This window comes from Octopus sinensis, linkage group LG24 (genome assembly GCF_006345805.1).
Source record: "Octopus sinensis linkage group LG24, ASM634580v1, whole genome shotgun sequence".
Taxonomy (NCBI): domain Eukaryota; kingdom Metazoa; phylum Mollusca; class Cephalopoda; order Octopoda; family Octopodidae; genus Octopus; species Octopus sinensis.
The window spans coordinates 11886350-11908428 of NC_043020.1; the positions used below are offsets into that span (position 1 = coordinate 11886350).

At 37.9% G+C, this 22079-nt stretch overlaps 1 protein-coding gene across 3 annotated transcripts in view; it reads right to left on the reverse strand.

The window, feature by feature from the left end:
- LOC115223907 (proton myo-inositol cotransporter) overlaps positions 1-9686 on the reverse strand; it is a 112412-nt gene extending 102726 nt beyond the window's left edge. The window contains exon 1 of one of the 3 annotated variants that reach the window (XM_036512689.1): positions 9220-9686. In XM_036512689.1, the coding sequence (XP_036368582.1) occupies positions 9220-9649 (430 nt within the window). In that variant the 5' untranslated portion in view covers positions 9650-9686. Of the gene's footprint in view, positions 1-7384; positions 7794-9219 lie in introns of those variants that run through there. The other 2 variants (XM_029794635.2, XM_036512690.1) reach the window with 2 other exon arrangements.
- Positions 9687-22079: the final 12393 nt, after the last annotated feature.

Below are 22079 nucleotides of genomic sequence, written 5' to 3' on the forward strand. Positions count from 1 at the left end.
ATATAATATATATATATATATATATTATATATATATATATATATATATATATATACACATATATATACGACGGGCTTCTTTTCAGTTTCCGTCTACCAAATCCACTCACAAGGGATTGGTCGGCCTGAGGCTATAGTAGAAAACACTTGCCCAAGGTGCCGCGCAGTGGGGCTGAACCCGGAACCATGTGGTTGGTAAACAAGCTACTTACCACACAGCCACTCCTGCGCCTATATATATATATATATATATATATATATATATACATATATCGACAGGCTTTTTTCAGTTTCCGTCTACCAAATCCACTCACAAGGGATTGGTCGGCCCGGGGCTATAGCAGAAGACACATGCCCAAGATGCCACGCAGTGGGACTGAACCCGGAACCATGTGGTTGGTAAGCAAGCTACTTACCACACAGCCACTCCTGCGCCTTGTCAAATCGGTGAAAGTTGCATGGTTTCTTTGATGACATCGCATCCTACTGAGAAAATCAACATTACTACTATGACCGTCAGAAAATAAATTCTTAATGCCCCTTTTTTTCCTTCTTAGGGGTTTCCTTATCCTGTTTCGACTTTCGGCCATATCCGATCGAAATAAAAAAAAAAAGGTGTTTACTGCCCGAAAACAAAATGTAGTAAGAAAATTACGTAAACTCAAATCCGATAAAATATTCAAAAGAAGACCAAAGGCAAAGATATATGACGAATCTTATAATTACTGGTAGTAATATACAATTGTGCGATTATGGAAATGGAAGCACTCCATTCCGGTACATGTCAGAAATCTATCAGGATGCAGTGTGGAATCATTCAAATTGCAGCTGGATAGATACTTAAGCACCATTAGAGATGAACCCCATCTCCCAGGATATACACAACGAGCACAAACTGACTCAAACTCGCTCCTACACATGTCAAAATTAAACAGAGAATACAACCTGGCAACCACACCAGACTCTGAGGGTGGAGTCTTCGATTTGGCTTGAGCATGGACTCAAACTCAAATGAAATGAAATGAAACTCCGTCGGTTACGACGACGAGGGTTCCGGTTGATCCGAATCAACGGAACAGCCTGCTCGTGAAATTAACGTGTAAGTGGCTGAGCACTCCACAGACACGTGCACACTTAACGTAGTTCTCGGGGATATTCAGCGTGACACAGAGAGTGACAAGGCCGGCCCTTTGAAATACAGGTACAACAGAAACAGGAAGAAAGAGTAAGAGGAAGTTGTGGTGAAAGAGTACAGCAGGGATCACCACCATCCCCTGCCGGAGCCTCGTGGAACTTTTAGGTGTTTTCTCTCAATAAACACTCACAACGCCCGGTCTGGGAATCGAAAGCGCGATCCTATGACCGCGAGTCCGCTGCCCTAACCACTGGGCCATTGCGCCTCCACTGTGCGATTATAAAACACGTTTGACGCGTGTCGTTGTGTTTGACTGCTGAAATATAAGCATGAGGTGTATTATTTTCTTTATGATGTGGTTCAACAGCATAGTGTAATTATTAAACAAATTGCTGTCTGGAGTACTTTCAAATAAAACTGGCTTTGAATAACATGCTGTAATCCCAACTACAGAAATGTCTTCACAAAAATCCAGATTTATAAAGAATGAATTGGTGCATATCTACGTAGTGACTGGATCTGCTAAAAACAACAGCTGAACGTCACTCAAATCTGTTTACCTTTTGAAGCAAAGGAAAGACCGATTGAAAAATGTAGTTGTTGTCGTAGATAAAAGGCGGGATAATCGTGGCCGGTGTGCCGATGTGCCGGTGTGCCGGTGTGCCGATGTGCCGGTGTGTCGGTGTGCCGGTGTGCCGGTGTGCCGGTGTGCCGATGTACACCTAAGCAGCATTAATAGTTATATTTCCTAGGAATAGTAAACGGTCACAAATCATAGATGAGAAAAAAAGTATCTTTTCTTTTGGTTCACTCTTTTCACTTCCTTTAATTTTGTTCCAATTGATTTCAAATCTGGTGTATTGATGTAGTGTGGAGGCGCAATGGCCCAGTGGTTAGGGCAGCGGATTCGCGGTCGTAGGATCGCGGTTTCGATTCCCAGATGTTGTGTGTGTTTATTGAGCGAAAACACCTAAAGCTTCACGAGGCTCCTGCAGGGGGTGGTGGTGAACCCTGCTGTACTCTTTCACCACAACTTTCTCTCACTCTTTCTTCCTGTTTCTGTTGTACCTGTATTTCAAAGGGCCAGCCTTGTCACACTCTGTGTCACGCTGAATCTCCTCGAGAACTACGTTAAGGGTACACTTGTCTGTGGAGTGCTCAGCCACTTACACGTTAATTCCACGAGCAAGCTGTTCCGTTGATCGTATCAGCTGGGACCCTCATCGTCGTAACCGACGGAGTGCTCCTATATTGATGTAGTTTTGTATGCTAATTATGGAAATAAAAGTAATTTTTGTCATAAATTAAATAAAAGGCTAATATCTTTGTAAGTTTGTGAATTTTGGGTAATTTTAGCCAATCGAAAGTTTCAGATATATTTATGCCTGTTTCCGTGGTAAGAATCCAAGGTATAATCTGCTATGGAAAGATTGTGGAGACAAACAAAACAGTCTTAGAAGTAAAAGACTGTGTCTGTGCACATATTTCGTGCATAAAATTCTGGTTGTATTTCACAATTTAATAATTAAATGCATATGGAAAGTAGTGGGAAAAAAATTGGTGGGAAAACCTGATGACAAAGTGGGATCAAGAATAAAAATATTGTTTCCTCTTACCGAATCCAAAACCAATCAGACATCGCCCAAACAGCAGCATATATTTGTTGACGGCACTTCCTGAAATAATCGCTCCAGCTAAAAAGGAAATACTACTCGCCATAACAGTTTTCCTTCGGCCAATTTTGTTGCTAATATGAGATCCAACAACGCACACAATTGCAGCCACGGGTAAGGGTCCAGAAATAATAAGCACTTGCCAAATCGATGAAAGTTCCATGGTTTCTTTGACGAGAAGCATAGCGCCTGACGTTGCACCAAAATCACATCCTACTGAGAAAACCGACATTTCTACCAGGACCGTCAGAAAATACAGTCTTAACGACACTTTCCTCTCCTCAAGCGTTTCCTTACTACATGCGTATTTGCTTCGACTTCCAGCCATTTCCGATCAATATGAAAGTGGGTCTAATACTGCAATAATCGCACAGACTTGCTTACTGACTGAAATACTTTCAGATAAAGCTGGCTTATAAGAGCCAACACGCGACCTCGAGTTACGAGAATGCGACATCAGATTTCATACAAATCAACACCACGGTTTTAAAATTCATTAACAATTAAAAAAAAAAGAAAAGATAAAGAAAAAAAACGTTAACATGGTATTTATTCGAATCGCATTTATGGACTTCAATCTCATTCGAATTGCATTTATGAACTTCAATCTCATTCAAATCACGAACTAGTATCTTAGATTAGCATTTTGTTTTTCAGGAAATAATCTAGCAGTGAGTCGAACCAGCAGACTTGTGAGTAAAAGCAATCCACCCATGTTATAAAGAATTTAGCAAAAAACCTAAAGTTAACATTAAGGATGTTTTTGTTAAAATGTTATTTTATGAAAATGCATTTAATAAATTCTAGAAAAGAAATAGTGGTTGTAGAATTTGAGATCAAGAATAAAAATATTTTTTTCTACTCGAGGCACAAGCCCTGAAATTTTTGAGTAGGGATCAAGTTGATTAGATCGACCCCAGTACGCAACTGCTATTTAATTTATCGACCCCGAAAGGATGAAAGGCAAAGTCGACCTCGCCGGAATTTGAACTCACAACGTAACGACAGACCGCTAAGCATTTCACCCAGCGTGCTAACGTTTCTGCCAGCTCGCCGCCTTAACGAAGATTTTATATAAACTTTAACGACGTTTTTCCCTCTGCAATTGTTTCCTTATCCTGTTTAACATTATTTGTATCTCTCTTTTGACGCTCGGCCATTTTCGATCAAATAAAAGCGGCTCCACTATCGCAAATTCTCAGATTCACTGACTGAAATACTTTCAAATAATGCTGGTTTTATGGATCTTTTCGGTTTGAACGACAGTTTTTTTTAGCGTTTTCATATGAAATTGTCACCCATAATTATGACCCTAGTATCGATCTATTGCATTTCAATCGGTTTTATGGTTAGGGTTAGGGGTGGGGGAAAAGATATCTTTTTTTATTCACAAATATAAATAAACCCAATACTTTCAAATAATGCTTGTTTTATGGATCTTTTCGGTTTGAACGACAGTTTTTTTTTTAGCGTTTTCATATGAAATTGTCACCCATAATTATGACCCTAGTACCGATCTATTGCATTTCAATCGGTTTTAGGATTAGGGTTAGGGTTAGTTAGGGTTAAGGGTGGGGGAAAAGATATCTTTTTTTCTTCACAAATGTAAATAAACCCAATCTGTTTCTTAAACGCGGGACATATTCATACGACACATAATGTTTTTTAACTCAATACACGCAATTGATTGGTTGAAATTGCAGAAATTGAAGAAAAAAACAACAAATATCTTACAAACTATAGAATTTTCTCAATAAAACCAAGAGAAAAAGATGTTTTATAAACACATTCTACCAGTATACGAAGTTTAAATTTTTTTAGTTACCTAGAAATTATGTTAAAAACTGCCGTTCAAACCGAAAAGATCCGGTTTTATCCACCTTCAGAATATTTTAAAATATCTCTGTTTTGATTGTCAGCTGTTTCCGATCGAATTAAAAGAAAAGTATACGGGAAAATATATTACTAGTGGCAGTGATATATAACTGTGGATGGAAGCACTCCGTCGGTTACGACGATGAGGGTTCCGGTTGATCCGAATCAACGGAACAGCCTGCTCGTGAAATTAACGTGTAAGTGGCTGAGCACTCCACAGATACGTGTACCCTTAACGTAGTTCTCGGGGATATTCAGCGTGACACAGAGAGTGACAAGGCCGGCCCCCTGAAATACAGGTACAACAGAAACAGGAAGTAAGAGTGAGAGAAAGTCGTGGTGAAAGAGTACAGCAGGGATCACCACCATCCCCTGCCGGAGCCTCGTGGAGCTTTTAGGTGTTTTCGCTCAATAAACACTCACAACGCCCGGTCTGGGAATCGAAACCGCGATCCTACGACCGCGAGTCCGCTGCCCTAACCACTGGGCCATTGCGCCTCCACTCTTATATATATATATACATATACTAAAATACCGTTACCCGTTGGGTCACTGACAGTTCAGGTTATAAAACACTGAAGCTGATTTCAACATGGCATTGAAATTGGAAGTTAATTTTATGATACTTCAGTTATATATTTCAATTCGTTCGTGTCATCATAAGTCTGGCTTACAAGTTCATGTTTAAAGTTTTATTGATTACTAGCAGTATCGCCCGGCGTTGCTCGGGTTTGTAAGGGAAATAACTATAAAGCATTTTTAGAGAGTTATAGCCAAAAAATAGCAAAAAAAAAATGCATAAAAAATGGAAAAAAAATGATGGTAAATTTCTTAAAAAATCGTTGGCTCATCGTAGACATTTTTAGAGAGTTACTTCCCTTTATATAATAGCGAAAAAAACGCATTAAATGGAAAAAAATGATGGTAACTTTTTTTTAAAATCGTAGACTCATCGTAGACGCGCGCTAATACCCAGAAGGGCTCGATATGAATCCCGACTATAAGATACCCGGTTTTGGTTAAACTGCACCGCAAAATGTGGGAGTAGTTAGGAATCTAAATCGTAGGAGACAGACACACAACTTCTCTTTTATATATAAAGATTTGCTGCATCTAATAGAAATAGAGCCTCCGCGATAAACTTGAACTCCAATAACAGCATTTATTTATAACATATGTGTACACTTCTACAAAAGTGCAAAAGGAATTATTATATAGCGTAAACATAAAATTAATGGAAACAATTTTTCCATTTCAGGGTTATGATATTTTCGGAGTTTTTTTCCCATAGGAGGGGCCTTTTTGGTAAAAAAAATATTAAAAAATTGTTAATATTTTTAGAGGAAAAAGTGAGTGATTTAAAGGAGATTTGGCAGTAGTTTCTAGCACATTACAAGACAACCCTTCTCGTTTCTTTATCACTTTCGAATGTATTTTTCCGAAACTTCTCTCTCCATCCCTTCGAGAAAAAAATTCTCCACAAATTTTGTTATAATCGTAATCTATGCCGTTTGAAAGGTATTTGTATAAAATTTTATTAAAAGAAATTCATTTTCCTGAAAGTTATGAGGGAAAAAGTCGGATCGTGTGAATTTTCCGAAACTTTTTTCCCTAAACCCTCGGGAAAATACTATCCCATAAATCCCTATATGCTCTGAATCCACAACATCTAAGCGGTATTTGTTGAAAATTCCGTCAAAAAGTATTCATTTTTCTGGAAGTTATGAGGCAAAAAGTCGGTGGGGGTACACATTTGTAGTTATGGAAACAAAACTATCCAGTGTTCACAGTGAAGGGCAATAATTCCAGGTTTTACTGCTTAAATTTGTGGAAACAAACTCCCACAAAATAACCTAAAAAAATGCATACTTGGGAATCCGCGGTCTGATATACGCAAAACTTGTTTCATTCCGTTTGTATTCTTAATTCAGAGTATTTTCCCATTGTGTGTGTGTGTGTTGTGTGTGTGTGTGTGAGTTGTGTGTGTGTGTGAGTTGTGTGTGTACGTTGTGTGTGTGCGTTGTGTGTGTGAGTTGTGTGTGTGCGTTGTGTGTGTGTGTTGTGTGTGTGTGTGTGTTGTGTGTACGTGTGTGTTATGTGTGTGTTTGTCTTTATGTTTTTGTTTGTCCCCCACCATTTGATAACTGGTATTAGTGTGTTTAAGGCGGCGAGCTGGCAGAAACGTTAGCACGCCGGGCGAAATGCATAGCCGTATTTCGTCTGCCGTTCGCCGAGGTCGACTCTGCCTTTCATCCTTTCGGGGTCGATTAAATAAGTACCAGTTACGCACTGGGGTCGATATAATCAATCGACTTAATCTCCTTGTTTGTCCTCTCTGTGTTTAGCCCCTTGTGGGTAGTAAAGAAATAGGTATTAGTGTGTTTACGTCCCCGTAAGTTAACGATTCGGCAAAACAGATTGGTAGAATAAGTACCAGGCTTTAAAAAAGTAAGTACTGGTGGAGTCATGCGACTAGAAATTCTTCAAGGCATGGCCGTAGTCTGAGGACAGATACAAGTGAAAGAAAAGACAGAAGATACGCACCCGTAACCGGCGCATGAAGTTCCATTAGTGGTCCAAAATATAATTGTCAATGCATATAGAAAAAAATTACGAAAAGAAAGTAAATAAATAAAATAATAAGTAGCGCGAGAACCCAATTCCAAAATGGTACCAAGAATAATAATTTCGTTTCCTCTTACCACATCCGAAACCCACCAGCAATCGTCCAAACAGAAGCATATACTTGTTCAGTGCACTTCCCGAAATAACAGCGCCGGCAAAAAACGAAACACTACTCGCCATGCTAGTTTTTCTTCGGCCAAATATGTTACTAATCTCAGAACCAATGATGGACAAGATGGCAGCCCCTACACTGGGCATAGCAATGAACAGCTGTTGCCATGTGGCTGGAAGATGCATGGCGTCTTTGACGAGAAGTATAGCGCCTGACGAAGCGCCCAAATCCCATCCAAATGACAAAATAGACATGTGTGCCATGATCGTTAGAATATAGAGATTCAAGAAGCTTTTTTCTTTTTTGGGAAACACTTTGTCCAATTTTTCAAATCTATATTTGTTTGGATTTTCGGTCATTTTCGATCAGGAGCAGAATAAATGCCTTTTTTACTGTCAGTGTACAAAGGAACAAATGAAAGTTATGGAAACCCTAAATTATTTTCGTATTCAAGAGTAGACCTGGGAGATAAAAATCTGTTACGTATTTTGCCATGTAAAAATGGTTTCGAATTTTAGCACAAAGCCAGCAATTACCACGTAATAATAAAAGAAGCGTGTTTTATGTGTGCGCGTGTGTATGTGTGTGTTTGTATGGGTGGGCGGGCGTAGTGGAGTCGTTTTTGCTGCGATCGCATAGACAGTATTTCCCAGCTGTTTTCAGATAAAGCTGGTTTATCTCTAAGTAGCTGGTTTATCTGAAAGCCAACCGCAGAAGCCACTAGGTGGTCAATCGAACTACAAGAAATAGCAGCCAGGCTCGATCAAATTGCAATCTAATGTTTTAAATAAAGGATGGACACATTGTAAAATCTTGTCTTTGATAGAGAAACATATATGATAGCCATTGCTGGAACGCCTTTGAAGTCTGTTCAATGAAGGGCGACATCAGTAACCATACACTTTTGTGGTTGGGGGTCTGGTTAACAAATGAATGTAAGGGAAATTGAAATTAAAATTAGGACAAAAAAGAAAATCAAATTTTGTTTTATTTCAATAATTAATCGGCCCAGTGGTTAGGGCAGCGGACTCGCGGTCGTAGGATTGCGGTTTTGATTCCCAGACCGGGCGTTGTGAGTGTTTATTGAGCGAAAACACCTAAAGCTCCACGAGGCTCCGGCAGGGGATGGTGGTGATCCCTGCTGTACGCTTTCACCACAACTTTCTCTCACTCTTACTTCCTGTTTCTGTTGTACCTGTATTTCAAAGGGCCGGCCTTGTCACTCTCTGTGTCACGCTGAATATCCCCGAGAACTACGTTAAGGGTACACGTGTCTGTGGAGTGCTCAGCCACTTACACGTTAATTTCACGAGAAGGCTGTTCCGTTGATTCGGATCAACCGGAACCCTCATCGTCGTAACCGACGGAGTGCTTCCAATCGGCGATTAACCTGAGCCAGCAAAACTATCACCGGACACCTTTTACCTTATCATCCTCCAATTTTTCAGTTACTTATAACATTACCTTGATTCGTTCTAAAAAAGCCCAAACAAAAAATGAAGCAAAAAACAAAAGATAGCTGGAGGAGACATGTGAAATATCTGGGTTAAAAAAAAAAAACAGGATGGTCACGTTTGGAACGCTTAAAAATAGACGGGCATTCAGAAAGACGTTAGTTTTCGCACTGTCACACATATATTTTGTTCATGGAATTCATGCAATGGTTCACAATATACACGAAGTTCTACAATGAAACAAATGAAAAACAAAATTCTACAATGATAAAAAACAAACACAGCAAGTGTATAAAGACTTGGTGATAAATTAAGAACAAGAATAATCAAATTCTTTTCTGCTTACCGAATCCGAAACCCACAATAAATCGTCCACATAGAAGCATGTATTGGTTGACTGCACTCCCGGAAATAATAGATCCAATAATATACGAAACACTGCTCGCCATAATTGTTTTTCTTCGGCCAAATTTGTCGCTGATTTTGGTGGCAATAATTGAAATAATGACAGCCACAGGTAAAGGTCCAGCCATAATTAACTGTTGCCAAATGGTTGAAAGGTGCATGGCATCTTTAACGATAAGTACAGCCCCTGAAGACGCCCCCAAATCATATCCGACACACAAAACCGATAACTGGGCTAGTGCTGAAAGAAGATAGATTATGAAGGAGGTTTTTCCCTCTGATCCTAATAATTTACCATTCAGGACATGTACATCCGCAGACGATTCTTTATCTGCATTTATACTTCTGCCTTTGATTCGATTTTCGGCCATTTTCGATCAAAATAAATTTTAGTTTACTGTCAGAATACAAGCTATAGAAATGAAAGTTATCTTAAACCAAAAATCGCTTAGTAATTGAGGGAAAAGAAATGGGGGGGAAATGCAGTTATCATGACCCCCTTTTCTCTCAATTTTTTTTTTACTCTTTCTTCGATCTTTTATCAGTCGCTCTCAATTTTTTTTTGTTGCCTAATCTGACTATTACTATCACTCTTTTCCCTTTATCGCTTTCCTCTACTCACTCAGATCTCCCCCTTTCTTTCTTTCTTTCTTTCTTTCTTTCTTTCTTTCTTTCTTTCTTTCTTTCTTTCATTCCTTCCCTCTTTCTTACTTTCTTTCCTTCTTTCTTACTTTCTTTCCTTCTTTCTTTCTTCCTTCTTTCTTTCTTTCTTTCTTTCTTTCTTTCCTTCTTTCTTCTCGTCCCCTATCTTTCTTTCTTTCTTTCTTTCTCTCTTTCTTTCTTTCTTTCCTTCATTCTTTCCTTCCTTCCTTCCTTCCTTCCTTCTTTCTTTCCTTCCTTCCTTCTTTCATTCTTTCTTTCTTTTCGTCCCCTACCTTTCGCTCCCTCGCTCGCTCCCTCGCTCCCTCCCTCTAAGCTCTATCATCTATTAGTTATCGCATTCTCATGCCCCATCCCCCCTCACTTCACCTCCCGTCATCCTGTTAACGTCTATCTGACTTTGAATACCTCCCCCCCCCACTCTCCACTCTCCACTTCAATGTCGGATTTTGATAAACTATCTACAGAAACGAATTTCTCTGGTAAATAATAATAATAATAAAAAACAGAATTCATCACTCACTCACTAATACAAACTGATTACATAACACACGACCAATGAATGCCAATATGTCACAGCAAAATATTTACGAAATTTTGATATTGTTCTTTAGACCTCATCGGTATTTTGTAACCTTTTATATATCCGTCACGCACGCGTTCACACACATGCACACAAACAAACAATGCACAACAGTTTTGTGTTTCCGTAAGTCGCCCCACATGTCCCCTCATGAAACATAATACAACGACATTCGAAATATTTTTCAGTATCAAGAGCGGTTTTTCTTCCCAACTCTACCTATGTATGTATGTATGTATGTATGTATGTATGTATGTATGTATGTATGTATGAATGTATGTATGTATGTGTGTGTTTGTGTATGTATGTATGTATGTATGATGTATGTATGTATGTATGTATGTATGTATGTATGAATGTATGTATGTATGTGTGTGTTTGTGTGTGTATGTATGTATGTATGTATGTATGTATGTATGTATGTATGTATGCATGCATGCATTTATGCATGCATTTATGTATGTATGTATGTATGTATGTATGCATGCATGTATGTATGTATGTATGTATGTATGTATGTGTGTATGTATGTGCGGAATTTGAACTCAGAACATAAAGACAGACGAAATACCTATTTCTTTACTACCCCCAAGGGGCTAAACACAGAGAGGACAAACAAGGACAGACAAACGGATTAGGTCAATAATATCGACCCCAGTGTGTAACTGGTATTTATTTAATCGACCCCCGAAAGGATGAAATGCAAAGTCGACCTCGGCGGAATTTGAACTCAGAACGTAGCGGCAGACGAAATACCGCAAGAACGTGAAACATTTAGAAGACGATACAAAAAACACGGACGAGACATTCGAAGCCTTCAATCTTCAGTCAAGAACCGGATCATCTTCGCATTTCCGGCTGATTAATATATATGTATATATATATGTATATATATGTATTTTATATATATAGATATATATGTATATATAATATTATATATATATTATATGTATAATATAATATGTATATATATATGTATATATATATCTATATATATTATATATCTATATATATATATAATATATATAATATATAATATATATATATATATATTATTATATATATATATGTATATATATATGTATATCCAGAACAGAGCACCACAAACTCACTCTGACAATTATAACAACATGAGACAGATAAATAGTAGCTTTGAACAATACTACACCAACAATTTTTTTAGCTCTTACACACAGGAACAGGGACACACGAGGGCAAAGGACAAACAAAAGAACCTCAGTAAATTAAGATAACTCTCAAACAAAGAACTTACACCTAACAAAATAAGCATACTCTCCAAAGGACTTAATTTCCACCTACCCCACACGTTCTAATTACTATGAAATGAAAGATGATTTTCGGGGAATTTTGCAGAAAACTAAGACTCACCGAGGCATTTCAAGACAAACAAATAGAGGAGGACTCATAGCTAGAAACAAGAGCAATTACACCCCCACCAAGGGAAAGAATAAAGCCTTAGACCGCTATTGTGACTACATAACTAATTTCCCGTTTCAATTCATCAAGAAACAAAACAGCCCTAACTTCAACAAAAGAGAATGGAACGACCTCATCAAACTAAGAGAAGACAAAACAATAATAACATTAGGGAGCAGATAAGGGCAACGCGATAGTAATAATGAATACAAACGAATTAAAAAATTTAGTGCTATCCCTATTAAAGATGATAAACGTATTATGAAAGGGCCCAACAGTATATCAGCAAAAAATAATGCATAACCTTAGGACATTAATCAACACATACCAAGAAGGACTCACGAACAAGGAGTATGAATACATCACTAACTTCAAATGCAAATCGAGTTTGTTCTATGGTATCCCTAAGGTACAAAAGCCAAATAATTAGAGAAACGTGCAAAACATCCACTGACACACTCATCAAAATCCCTTCACCAAATGATCTTAAACTAAGACCGATAATAGCAGGGCCAGCATGTGAAACTCACCGCCTCAGCAATTTCTTAGACACACTTCTTAAACCTTTCCTAAAACACATCAAAAGCTACGTAAGAGACGATATAGATATGCTCAACCACCTCCCTAAAACAGTCAATGAGAAAACCCTTCTAGTATCATTCGACGTAGTTAATCTTTATTCTAACATCCCTCACACCTAGGAATAGAAGCGATCACCTTCTGGCTGAATAACTACCCCTTTGAACTCCCAACTCGCATAAACAAAGACCTTATAATAGAAGGACTTAGATTCATTTTAGAGAACAATTATTTTATTTTGACAATGATTTCTACAGACAAAGATCGGGAACAGCGATGGGCACGCGTACTGCACCATCTTTTGCAACCTAGTGATGGGATACCTCGAGAAAATACTATACCGGATAACACTCGAGAAATATGGAAACACCTTCGCCACCTATATCCATAACAACTGGAAAAGATACCTCGATGACTGTTTCATCATCTGGGACAAAGGTATAGAGAAACTTGAGGAATTTAAAATACTATTAAATGGAATAAATGACAATATACAATTCACGATGGACCACAACGAAAAAGAATTACCATTTTAGACATCCTCATTAAGAAAACCGGCAACAAAATAGAGACAGATATCTACTATAAACCGACAGACTCCAAACAGTACCTACCCTTTGATTCATGCCACCCACGACACACTAGAATGAATGTCCCTTTTTGTTTAGCTAGAAGGATTTGCACCATAATATCAGACACAAACACCCGACACACACGTCTCCAGGAACTTAGAACCACACTCACAAATAGAAACTATCCACAGCCCCTAATAGACAGTGCAATCCAACGGGTACTTAAATTAAGTATAGAAGACCGAGACAAACAAAACCAAAAAGAAAGAACAATAAAAAACCCTTCCCTACATCTCTACACACAACCCACTCAACAATGAGGCCTTCAACACCATACTACAAAGCACAGCCCTACTAAAGGGAGACCCAAAGATGAACCGGATCCTCGAAACACACACCATCATTAAAAGTAAACGGCAACCAAAATCCTTGAAAAGGATTTTAACCCAAGCTACACTGCACTCAACATCAACCACAAAACCAGCAGTTAGAAAATGTGGAAGGCCCAACTGCGGAATCTGTGTCATCTTGAAAGAAGGATCAGAATTTATACTGGAACAAGGCCACCAGTTCACCATTAGAACAAACTTCACCTGCGCATCAGAAAACTTAATTTACGTCATAACATGCGCAGGCTGCAATATGCAGTATATAGGCCATACAAAAAATAGCTTACGTAACAGGATGGCGGTGCATAAATCACAAATTAGAAACCCTGATTACCGCAAAATACCGGTCAGCGGACACATAGATAGATGTGCTGAAAATGTAAATCCGAAATTTACAACTAACCCGCTCTATAAATTCAGTGACAACGCAACCTTCACACAACGCCAAAATAAAGAACTGTATTTCATAAAAAAATTTAGACCAAGTTTAAACACCCTGGGCCAGGAATATTAAAACAAAAGATAAGTCCTCCGAAAAGGAGAAGCAAAATTCCACCACACGCGGCCGCTACTTAAACAGTCACTCGCACTAACGGAAATATGCCTTAGTAAAAAAGGAAAAAAAATTTTTTTTTTTTTCGTGCAAATCTGACCCTGATGGACTGACTACATACGATACAGCTAAGGGTCAGACCCGATTCTGATTGGTCAACACGTTGATGACGTCTAGTTCTGCTAGAATGGACAGGATACAAACAGGGGGCAGAGATTAGTCAGAATATTGATGACGTCCTTTTCTGCTTGACTAGTCACCTAACAAGAAACAGACAGGGGGCAGATCTAATGCAGCTATAAGTCGTGATTGGGCAGAATCTTGATGACGTCCCGTTCTGCTTGACTAAGCCACCTAACGAAACGACTGGTCAAAACAGGAAACAGACAAGAGGCAGTTATAATACAGCGATAGATCACGATAGGTCAGAATGTTGATGACATCCCGTTCTGCTTGACTAAGCCACCTAACGAAAAGGGGCAGATCTAATACAGCTATAAGTCGTGATTGGTCAGAATCTTGATGACGTCCCGTTCTGCTTGACTAAGCCACCTAACGAAACGACTGGTCAAAACAGGATACAGACAAGAGGCAGTTATAATACAGCGATAGGTCACGATTGGTCAGAATGTTGATGACGTCCCGTTCCGCTTGACATGGGTCATCACAATTGCTCAAGGTAAAAATGACTTCCTCGCTCTTTCGGGAACATCAATCTTCTGTATTGACTGCTTTCCACCACTTTGATCTGTTTTTTATATTGAATACGTATCGCCACCGTGGGGGCCACTGCATCGAACAACACTTGAACATATAGCATGAATGAACTTACTTCAAACTATATATGAACTTTAAGATGTCTGACTCCGTTGTGTATTGTAAATGAATTTCTTGTGTTTGACGGCATGAGCTGTCTTTTTTTATATATAACTTTTTTTGATAAGGTTCATTTCAGGAACTGAAACATGTTGTAATGTATATATAAAAATAAAAAATTGTATAATATAGCAGCATTTTCGAACTTCATTTTTTACAAATATATACCTATCGTATACGAGCTATCCTATTTAAATATATTATATATATATATATATATATATATATATATATATTATATATATATATATATCGATAATATATATATATATATTATATATATATATATATACATATAATATATACATATATATATATATATATATATATATATATATATATATTATATATACATACATATATATACACATATTTATATATATTATATATGTATATATGTAATATTATATATATATATATGGTATGTATGTATATATATATTATGTATATGTATATATATATATATATATATATATAATATATATATTCTATATCCATATTATAATAGAGGTGTACAGTATTGTATATACATTACAGTCGAGCTTACCAGTCGGTTTCGCTGTAGGGTTAGGGTTAGGGTTAGGGTTAGGGTTAGGGTTAACAGCCAATTATGTAACCTAGCGCTCTTCAGAGATAGCATTTATATATGTATGCATACATACACACGTATGTATGTATGTTATGTATGTATGTATGTATGTATGTATGTATGTATGTATGTATGTATGTATATATTGTGAGCTCGACGCTCTAACCACTGAGTTATGCACTTTCAATTATATATATTTAAATGACCATGGATTGCACTTAAAAAGCTCTCCACCCAAGCAGAAGCCCAGGCAAGGTTGTTTGTGGAGGGTCAGCAGTCACCCATGCATATCAGTCTCTCCGCTGTCCAAGAGAAAGGCAAAGGGCGGTTCAGCTTGACATGTTTCTACAGCCGAGTGAACTGGAGCAATGTGAAACGAAGTGTCTTGCTCAAGAGCACAACACAGCCCGGTCCGTGAATCGAGCTCACAACCTCGCGATTCTCAACCCGACACTCTAACCACTGAGCCCTGCACCTTCACTTACACACACACACACACACACACACACACACACGTATATATGTGTGCGTGTGCCTGTGTGTTTATCGCAGAGTAATCTTACGTTTAGATAGTAGCATAGAATGTATTGTTTTATCTCTAATTTCTTGTCGTTAAGAAAGATAATATTTCGATGACATCAGGTCAGATGTTTCTTTACTACACGTGTAATGCTTCCCATAGGCGTTTGAAATTATACCCAAATTCGATCATGTTTTAGCATCTTTTAACAGCTCCAGGGTCTTTTTTTATTCATCAGGTATTTTCGTAAAAGTATTTCTTGCTTTAGTATGGCAAAATAATCTTCCAAGATGAAAGGTAAATCGCAATTTGTTTCGGCCAACCTGAAACCATTCAGTTACGCCACTGCCCCATCAGTTATATCTTCAACATTCAGTGTTCTCTGTCAAATGTAATGCTTATTTGCTTTGATTACTTTGAATTAATCATGCAACTTTTTATAATGACATAATGTACTCACTAATCAATTGACAACTGTTAGAAACAGCTGTAGCGAAAATGACACCTATCCATCGTTTGTTATAACATTTGCTCGAAATGAGGGGCAGATGGACAGCCGACAACTGGTGACGGTCGTTCTTTATGTTACTTGTCATGTTTCCATTTGCTTCTCTCGTGTGTTCGCGTACCCGAGTTTGGTCTTCGTATTTCATGTGTTTACAATTTGTGACGTCCATACACATATATCCATATATATATATATATATATATATATATATATATATATATATATATATACTATATATATATATATATATATATATATACAAATATGTAACATACAACATAATATATATATAATACATATATGTACATACATAAATGTACATACATATATCTATATATTTTTATTTATATTATTATGTGATTGAACGCCACGCATCCATTTCCAAAGTAAGTTAATCTTGTATATATATATATATATATATATATATATATATATTATATATATATATATAATATATATATAATATATATATTATATATATATATATATATATACACGAGGATGCATTCAATAGGTAATGCCCCTGACCCCACTTGCATTTGTTTGATCTAGCTGAAATTTTGCATGTGCACTATTTATACGTCTATAGATAAGTGGCGAATTACAGCTCTGAACTAATTGTGGTTTCTGATTTACAGGTGTTTGAACGGAGTCAAGTGTGAAATGGAGCCTGTTGAGTGTGGAGCAGTGATCTGGTTTTGTATTTGAAAGGACGCACACCACGGGAGACTTTGATGAAATGAAGTACCTTATGGTGATGATGCCCCATCATATGACCTTGTAAAACGCTGGCATTGTGAATTCAAACATAGTCGGACTCTGTGGAAACAGCTCCCAGATCTGGTACGCCCCTTCTGCCGTTGATGAGACGTCTGTCCGTCAAGTTGAGGCTTGCCATTTTGGAAGTCAACGCATAACTATTCGCCAAATAGCCATAAGGTCAAGATTAGTACCGGGTCTGTGGAAACTATCATTCATGACCATTTGCATATGCAAAAGGTGTCTGCCAGATGGATTTCCAGGTTGCTCAAACTTTCCAGAAGCAAGAACGCGTTGAGTGCCGAGGATGAATTTGGAGATTGTGCCAAGAAGATGAGTCAAAATTTTTCAAAAGACTGATCAACAGGATAAACCTGGGTCCATCACTATGATCCATAGACCAAAGCCCAGTCGATGCAGTGAAAGCACCGTGACTCACCTCCTCAAAGAAGGCAAGGGTGCAGCCTCCGCTGACAAGGTTATGCTCACAGTATTCTGGGACCAGTGAAGGAGGAGTAGTGATGACAGATTCCTGGCAAAGGGTACCACAATTACAGGAGCCTATTATGCTTCACTTTTGAGGAAATAAGAGAAGCTATCAAAATCAAGAGGCGGGGCAAGATCAGCAAAGGCATCCTCCCTCCTGCAGGAAAACGCTACGGTCCACAACTCGCGTGTCGCCAGATCAGAAGCACAGGCGTGCAGCTATGAACTTCTCCCCTTGCACCCCTCTGATTTTACCTCTTCCCTGCCATGAAGTTGATTTTGAAAGAAAGCGTTTCCCAGATGATGCAGCCTTGATTCTGAAGTCACGTCGTGGTTGGAGGACCAAAGCTGGGGTCTTCTTACAAAAACGGTCTCCAGAGCTGTATCAAACGATGGGAGAAATGCATAACTCTGGGTAGTTCCTATGTAGGAAAAGACTAATAACTGTGCCAAGTATCGTTGAACTACTATGCTATGGGAAGGGTCAGGGGCATTACTATTGAACGCCCCTCGTACATATATATATATATATATATATATATATATATGTATGTATTATGTATGTATGTATGTATGTATGTATGCATGTATACAGGGTGAGAGTGAATGTTAGGTTGTTGTGTGTGGTCTGTGTTTCTGTCTGTCGGCAGTAAAATACATTGTTACCAGCTCGTAGCTTCGAGATTGCGAGAGTGTGATATGTTTTTTGAATGACAGGTCGGGTAGGTGTGAGAGGCCAGATATGGTCGGTTTAGATTTTAAAATGAAACAAAGCAGAATATTTGAGTTGATTTGCTGGTTTAAATGCCAAAGTTTTGAAACCAGAAACTTAAATATTTGCTAATCAATTTATTTAATTTAATTACTCTCTCAACGGCATTTTAATATTGTTGTGAGGGGCGATGAGGTGGCACAATCGTAGTATCGGATATCATGCCTCACCATATTTGTCCCTCGTCTATACCTTCTGAAGTCAAATCCCGCCGAGGTTAACTTTACGTTTCATTTCTTCGGAGTACGAGTCAAGGAATGGATTCAATGATTTCGACTAATCCCGCATCCTCTCCTCAAAAATGTCGGCTTTGTGCATAAAGAAGAAAACATTTTAATGCCTTTGTTATTTCATTTTTATTTTCGTTACTAGAACACCAGTTGTTCCTCCGGCCCATATAATGGTAGTCTAACAAATCACACAAATAGCCAATCTTTTACGCCTTTGAGAATTCTTTGGAACAGCTTTCACACATTTTCGTTTTCGAAACTCCATATTCTGTGTCGTATCTTTTTTCATTATTGAACTCGATCTTTTAACCACACTGTCCTTTCGATCTCTCGGTATAGAAAGTGACTTTCGAGCCACAGGTATTCTACTTTTTGTACTATCACTACCCTCGTATGCATCCGTCCAAGACAGTCTGTTCTTTTTTGGCGTAGTTATCTGTACCTCTTTACTCTTCTTACGAACATTTTCGTTCTCCTTAATGGGAGATTTCACCGATATTTCGGATTTCAAAGAAGACTTCTTCGGAATGTTTTCAAACAAAACTTCATCTCTTTGAGAAATTTCCCCAATCGAAAACCGTATGGTAGACGAACTTCTGTTGAATATATAATCACTGGAACGTGTTTGTGTGCTTTCCCGTCGTACTGGGTTCGGTGGTAAAATAACACGCGATGATCTTTTTATAGACAAAGGTTTTTCTAAACAGAGTGCATTTCTAAATGATTTTCCTTTTTCCTGCTCTAATTCCCGGCGTCTTTCGTAAAGAAGCTCATCGAAACAACTTGATCGTCTTGCTGTATAAGGCGACCTGTATAATGACGACTTGGAACGTGATGAAACTATAGTTTCTGATCCCGAGTAGTTCCCAGATTTTGTTAAAGTGGACGGTTGTCGTCTGAACACGTGTGGTTGTGGTTCATCGGGTGAGGCTTCACCAGTACGTGTAGCAGGTACATAAGTCTGAACAGATACTTCGCTTACAGTTGGGGATCGTTCATCGGTTTGACAATTCTTTGTTACTCTAGTAATCATCTCAGTTTCCGGTGAAACAGGTATTGTTAGATCATCCACAGTGACTAATTCTTCAATAGGATAAGAAAGTATGGTTTGGATGGTTTGTTGCTCTAGCACCACATTTAAATATGTCAGAACTGTCTGTGTGGCTACATTTACTTGTAACATCGGAGTAGTCGTACTCGATATCGGTACTCCTGAGTAAAACGTCTTTAAAGCTAATTCATACTCTTTCTTAATATCAAATATTTCATCACCATTTGCAATACCAGCCCAGTGAGCTCTGTTGTCGAGCATCCCATGATATAAAGGCTCCAATTCTTCATGCAGTTCTGACAAAGTTTTATAAAGCAGTGTACTCACAAAATCAATAAAACCAACTTGCATTTGTGGTATTTCGCGTATACAATTGCGATCCATTAACGGCAACAGAGGAATATCATAAGCTCTTTCCATGTCTCCTTGTGTAAAGAATTCCTCAGCCATTAACATGACTGAGAATTTTTGAAAATCCCATGGCTTGGTAATAGCTGTAAGATCAGCTGCAGTCATTATCATACTAGTTAATAATTCAACGCTTTCTCGAGACTCAAAAGTTTTGTTACCGTCTTCGATGTGTTTTCTAAAAGTGTTTCTTTTCAAAAAATAATCTACAAGGTCTGTAGCGAGGATTGCTTTCTCGATAAATTTGAGAGCCTTCTTATATTTTTCAGCTGAAACGTTTTTTAAAATATTTGTATCTTCATTTTGCAATATCATGATACTTCGATTTATATGATGGTTTTCCAACACAGACGTATTGTAGAGAGTAGCAAGAGGCGATGCTGTATTCACTTGGAATGCATTATTGGTTCCTCTGTGATCAATGTCATGAAACAAGCAAGCTATTAGCAGACATATTAGTTCAAATTCTTTGAAATATACTTGTAATCTACCGGTGGTCAACATACAAAACATTGCTTGAGTAACATTGACAGCATGCTGCCAATTATGGTAGGTAAGAGGACGATAGTTTTTTTTCACAGTTAGTATCCATCTATACAAAGTAAACTTGGATATTTTCAATGAATTTAGAGCGTTCATTTCTATAAAGATAAGAGCAGTCAATATAACCTGTTCGTCTTCTGAGTATAAATAACTAATAAAATTGTAAGAGTAAAGTTTATAGTGACTTGTTGTGCGAATGTCTTGATGTTGCATGTCATAAGCTTCTTCTTCTTCGCAAGTCGTGTGAAACTGAAGCAATTCGTATGCGAAATCTTGGCTGGATGTTATTTTATTGCAACTTTTGTACAAATGGTCGTTATAAATCGCCAGTCCGCAGAAAATGGCAAATGTCTCCAACATATTAATGTCATTTTCACTAAAGGTATTAATCGTCTTCCTGAGAAACATCATATAACCAATTACACTATCGCGATCACCGTGTATTGTCACGCAAATTATCCAATTTAGTATATCACCATCCAATGTGATTTTGGTTTTCCATTTGGTTCTATCATGTAAATTAGTCACGCTAACTACATTCACCATGCTAGCACTATTCATATTTCGTTCAATAAATGATATGAACATTGGGTCTATAGGAGTATTTTTTACTTTAGTGTCTCCCTTCAAAAGTTGTAAAACGTTCGCTGACTCGGTCAGTTGACGTGCATCGTCTATATCATCACTTAAATAGATGCTGATATTATCACAGTCCAGCATTTTGATGGCGTATTGAAGAATTTCAGATACAAGTCTCTGGAAATCCTCCCCCGTTTTCAAAAAACACCGACCGAGTTTCAATAACATTTGATGCCGTATTGTTTCTCCTTGGGCAGCTTTAAAGAACTGATCATTGTTGAGATTCAGAGCACAAATTTTCGAGAAACATTCGAATAAGTTTTCATCACTAGAATCGAAATTATCTCCATCCAATTTATTCAATGCTTTAGCTACTCCTATCACACGATCGTTTTTATCGAAAATTGGTAGCGAAAGAATCGATCTAATTTGACAGTTAGTCTCTCTCATATTTTCCGTAAGGCGTGAATCACGCCACGCTTCTTTAATATTTACTAAACATTCGTTTTCCGCTACGAAACCAACAATTCCTTCGCCAAATGGTAGATGAACCGTGTCTTCTTCTGTATTATCTATTTCGCCAGGTTGAGATCTAGTTGAAATATTGTTGGTTTCCGAAATAAGAAATCGATTTTTACCAACTCCTTGGACCAAAAGAAGGCTCGTTGCATGACAACGAAGCAAAATGCAGGCGTTTTGAAGAATTT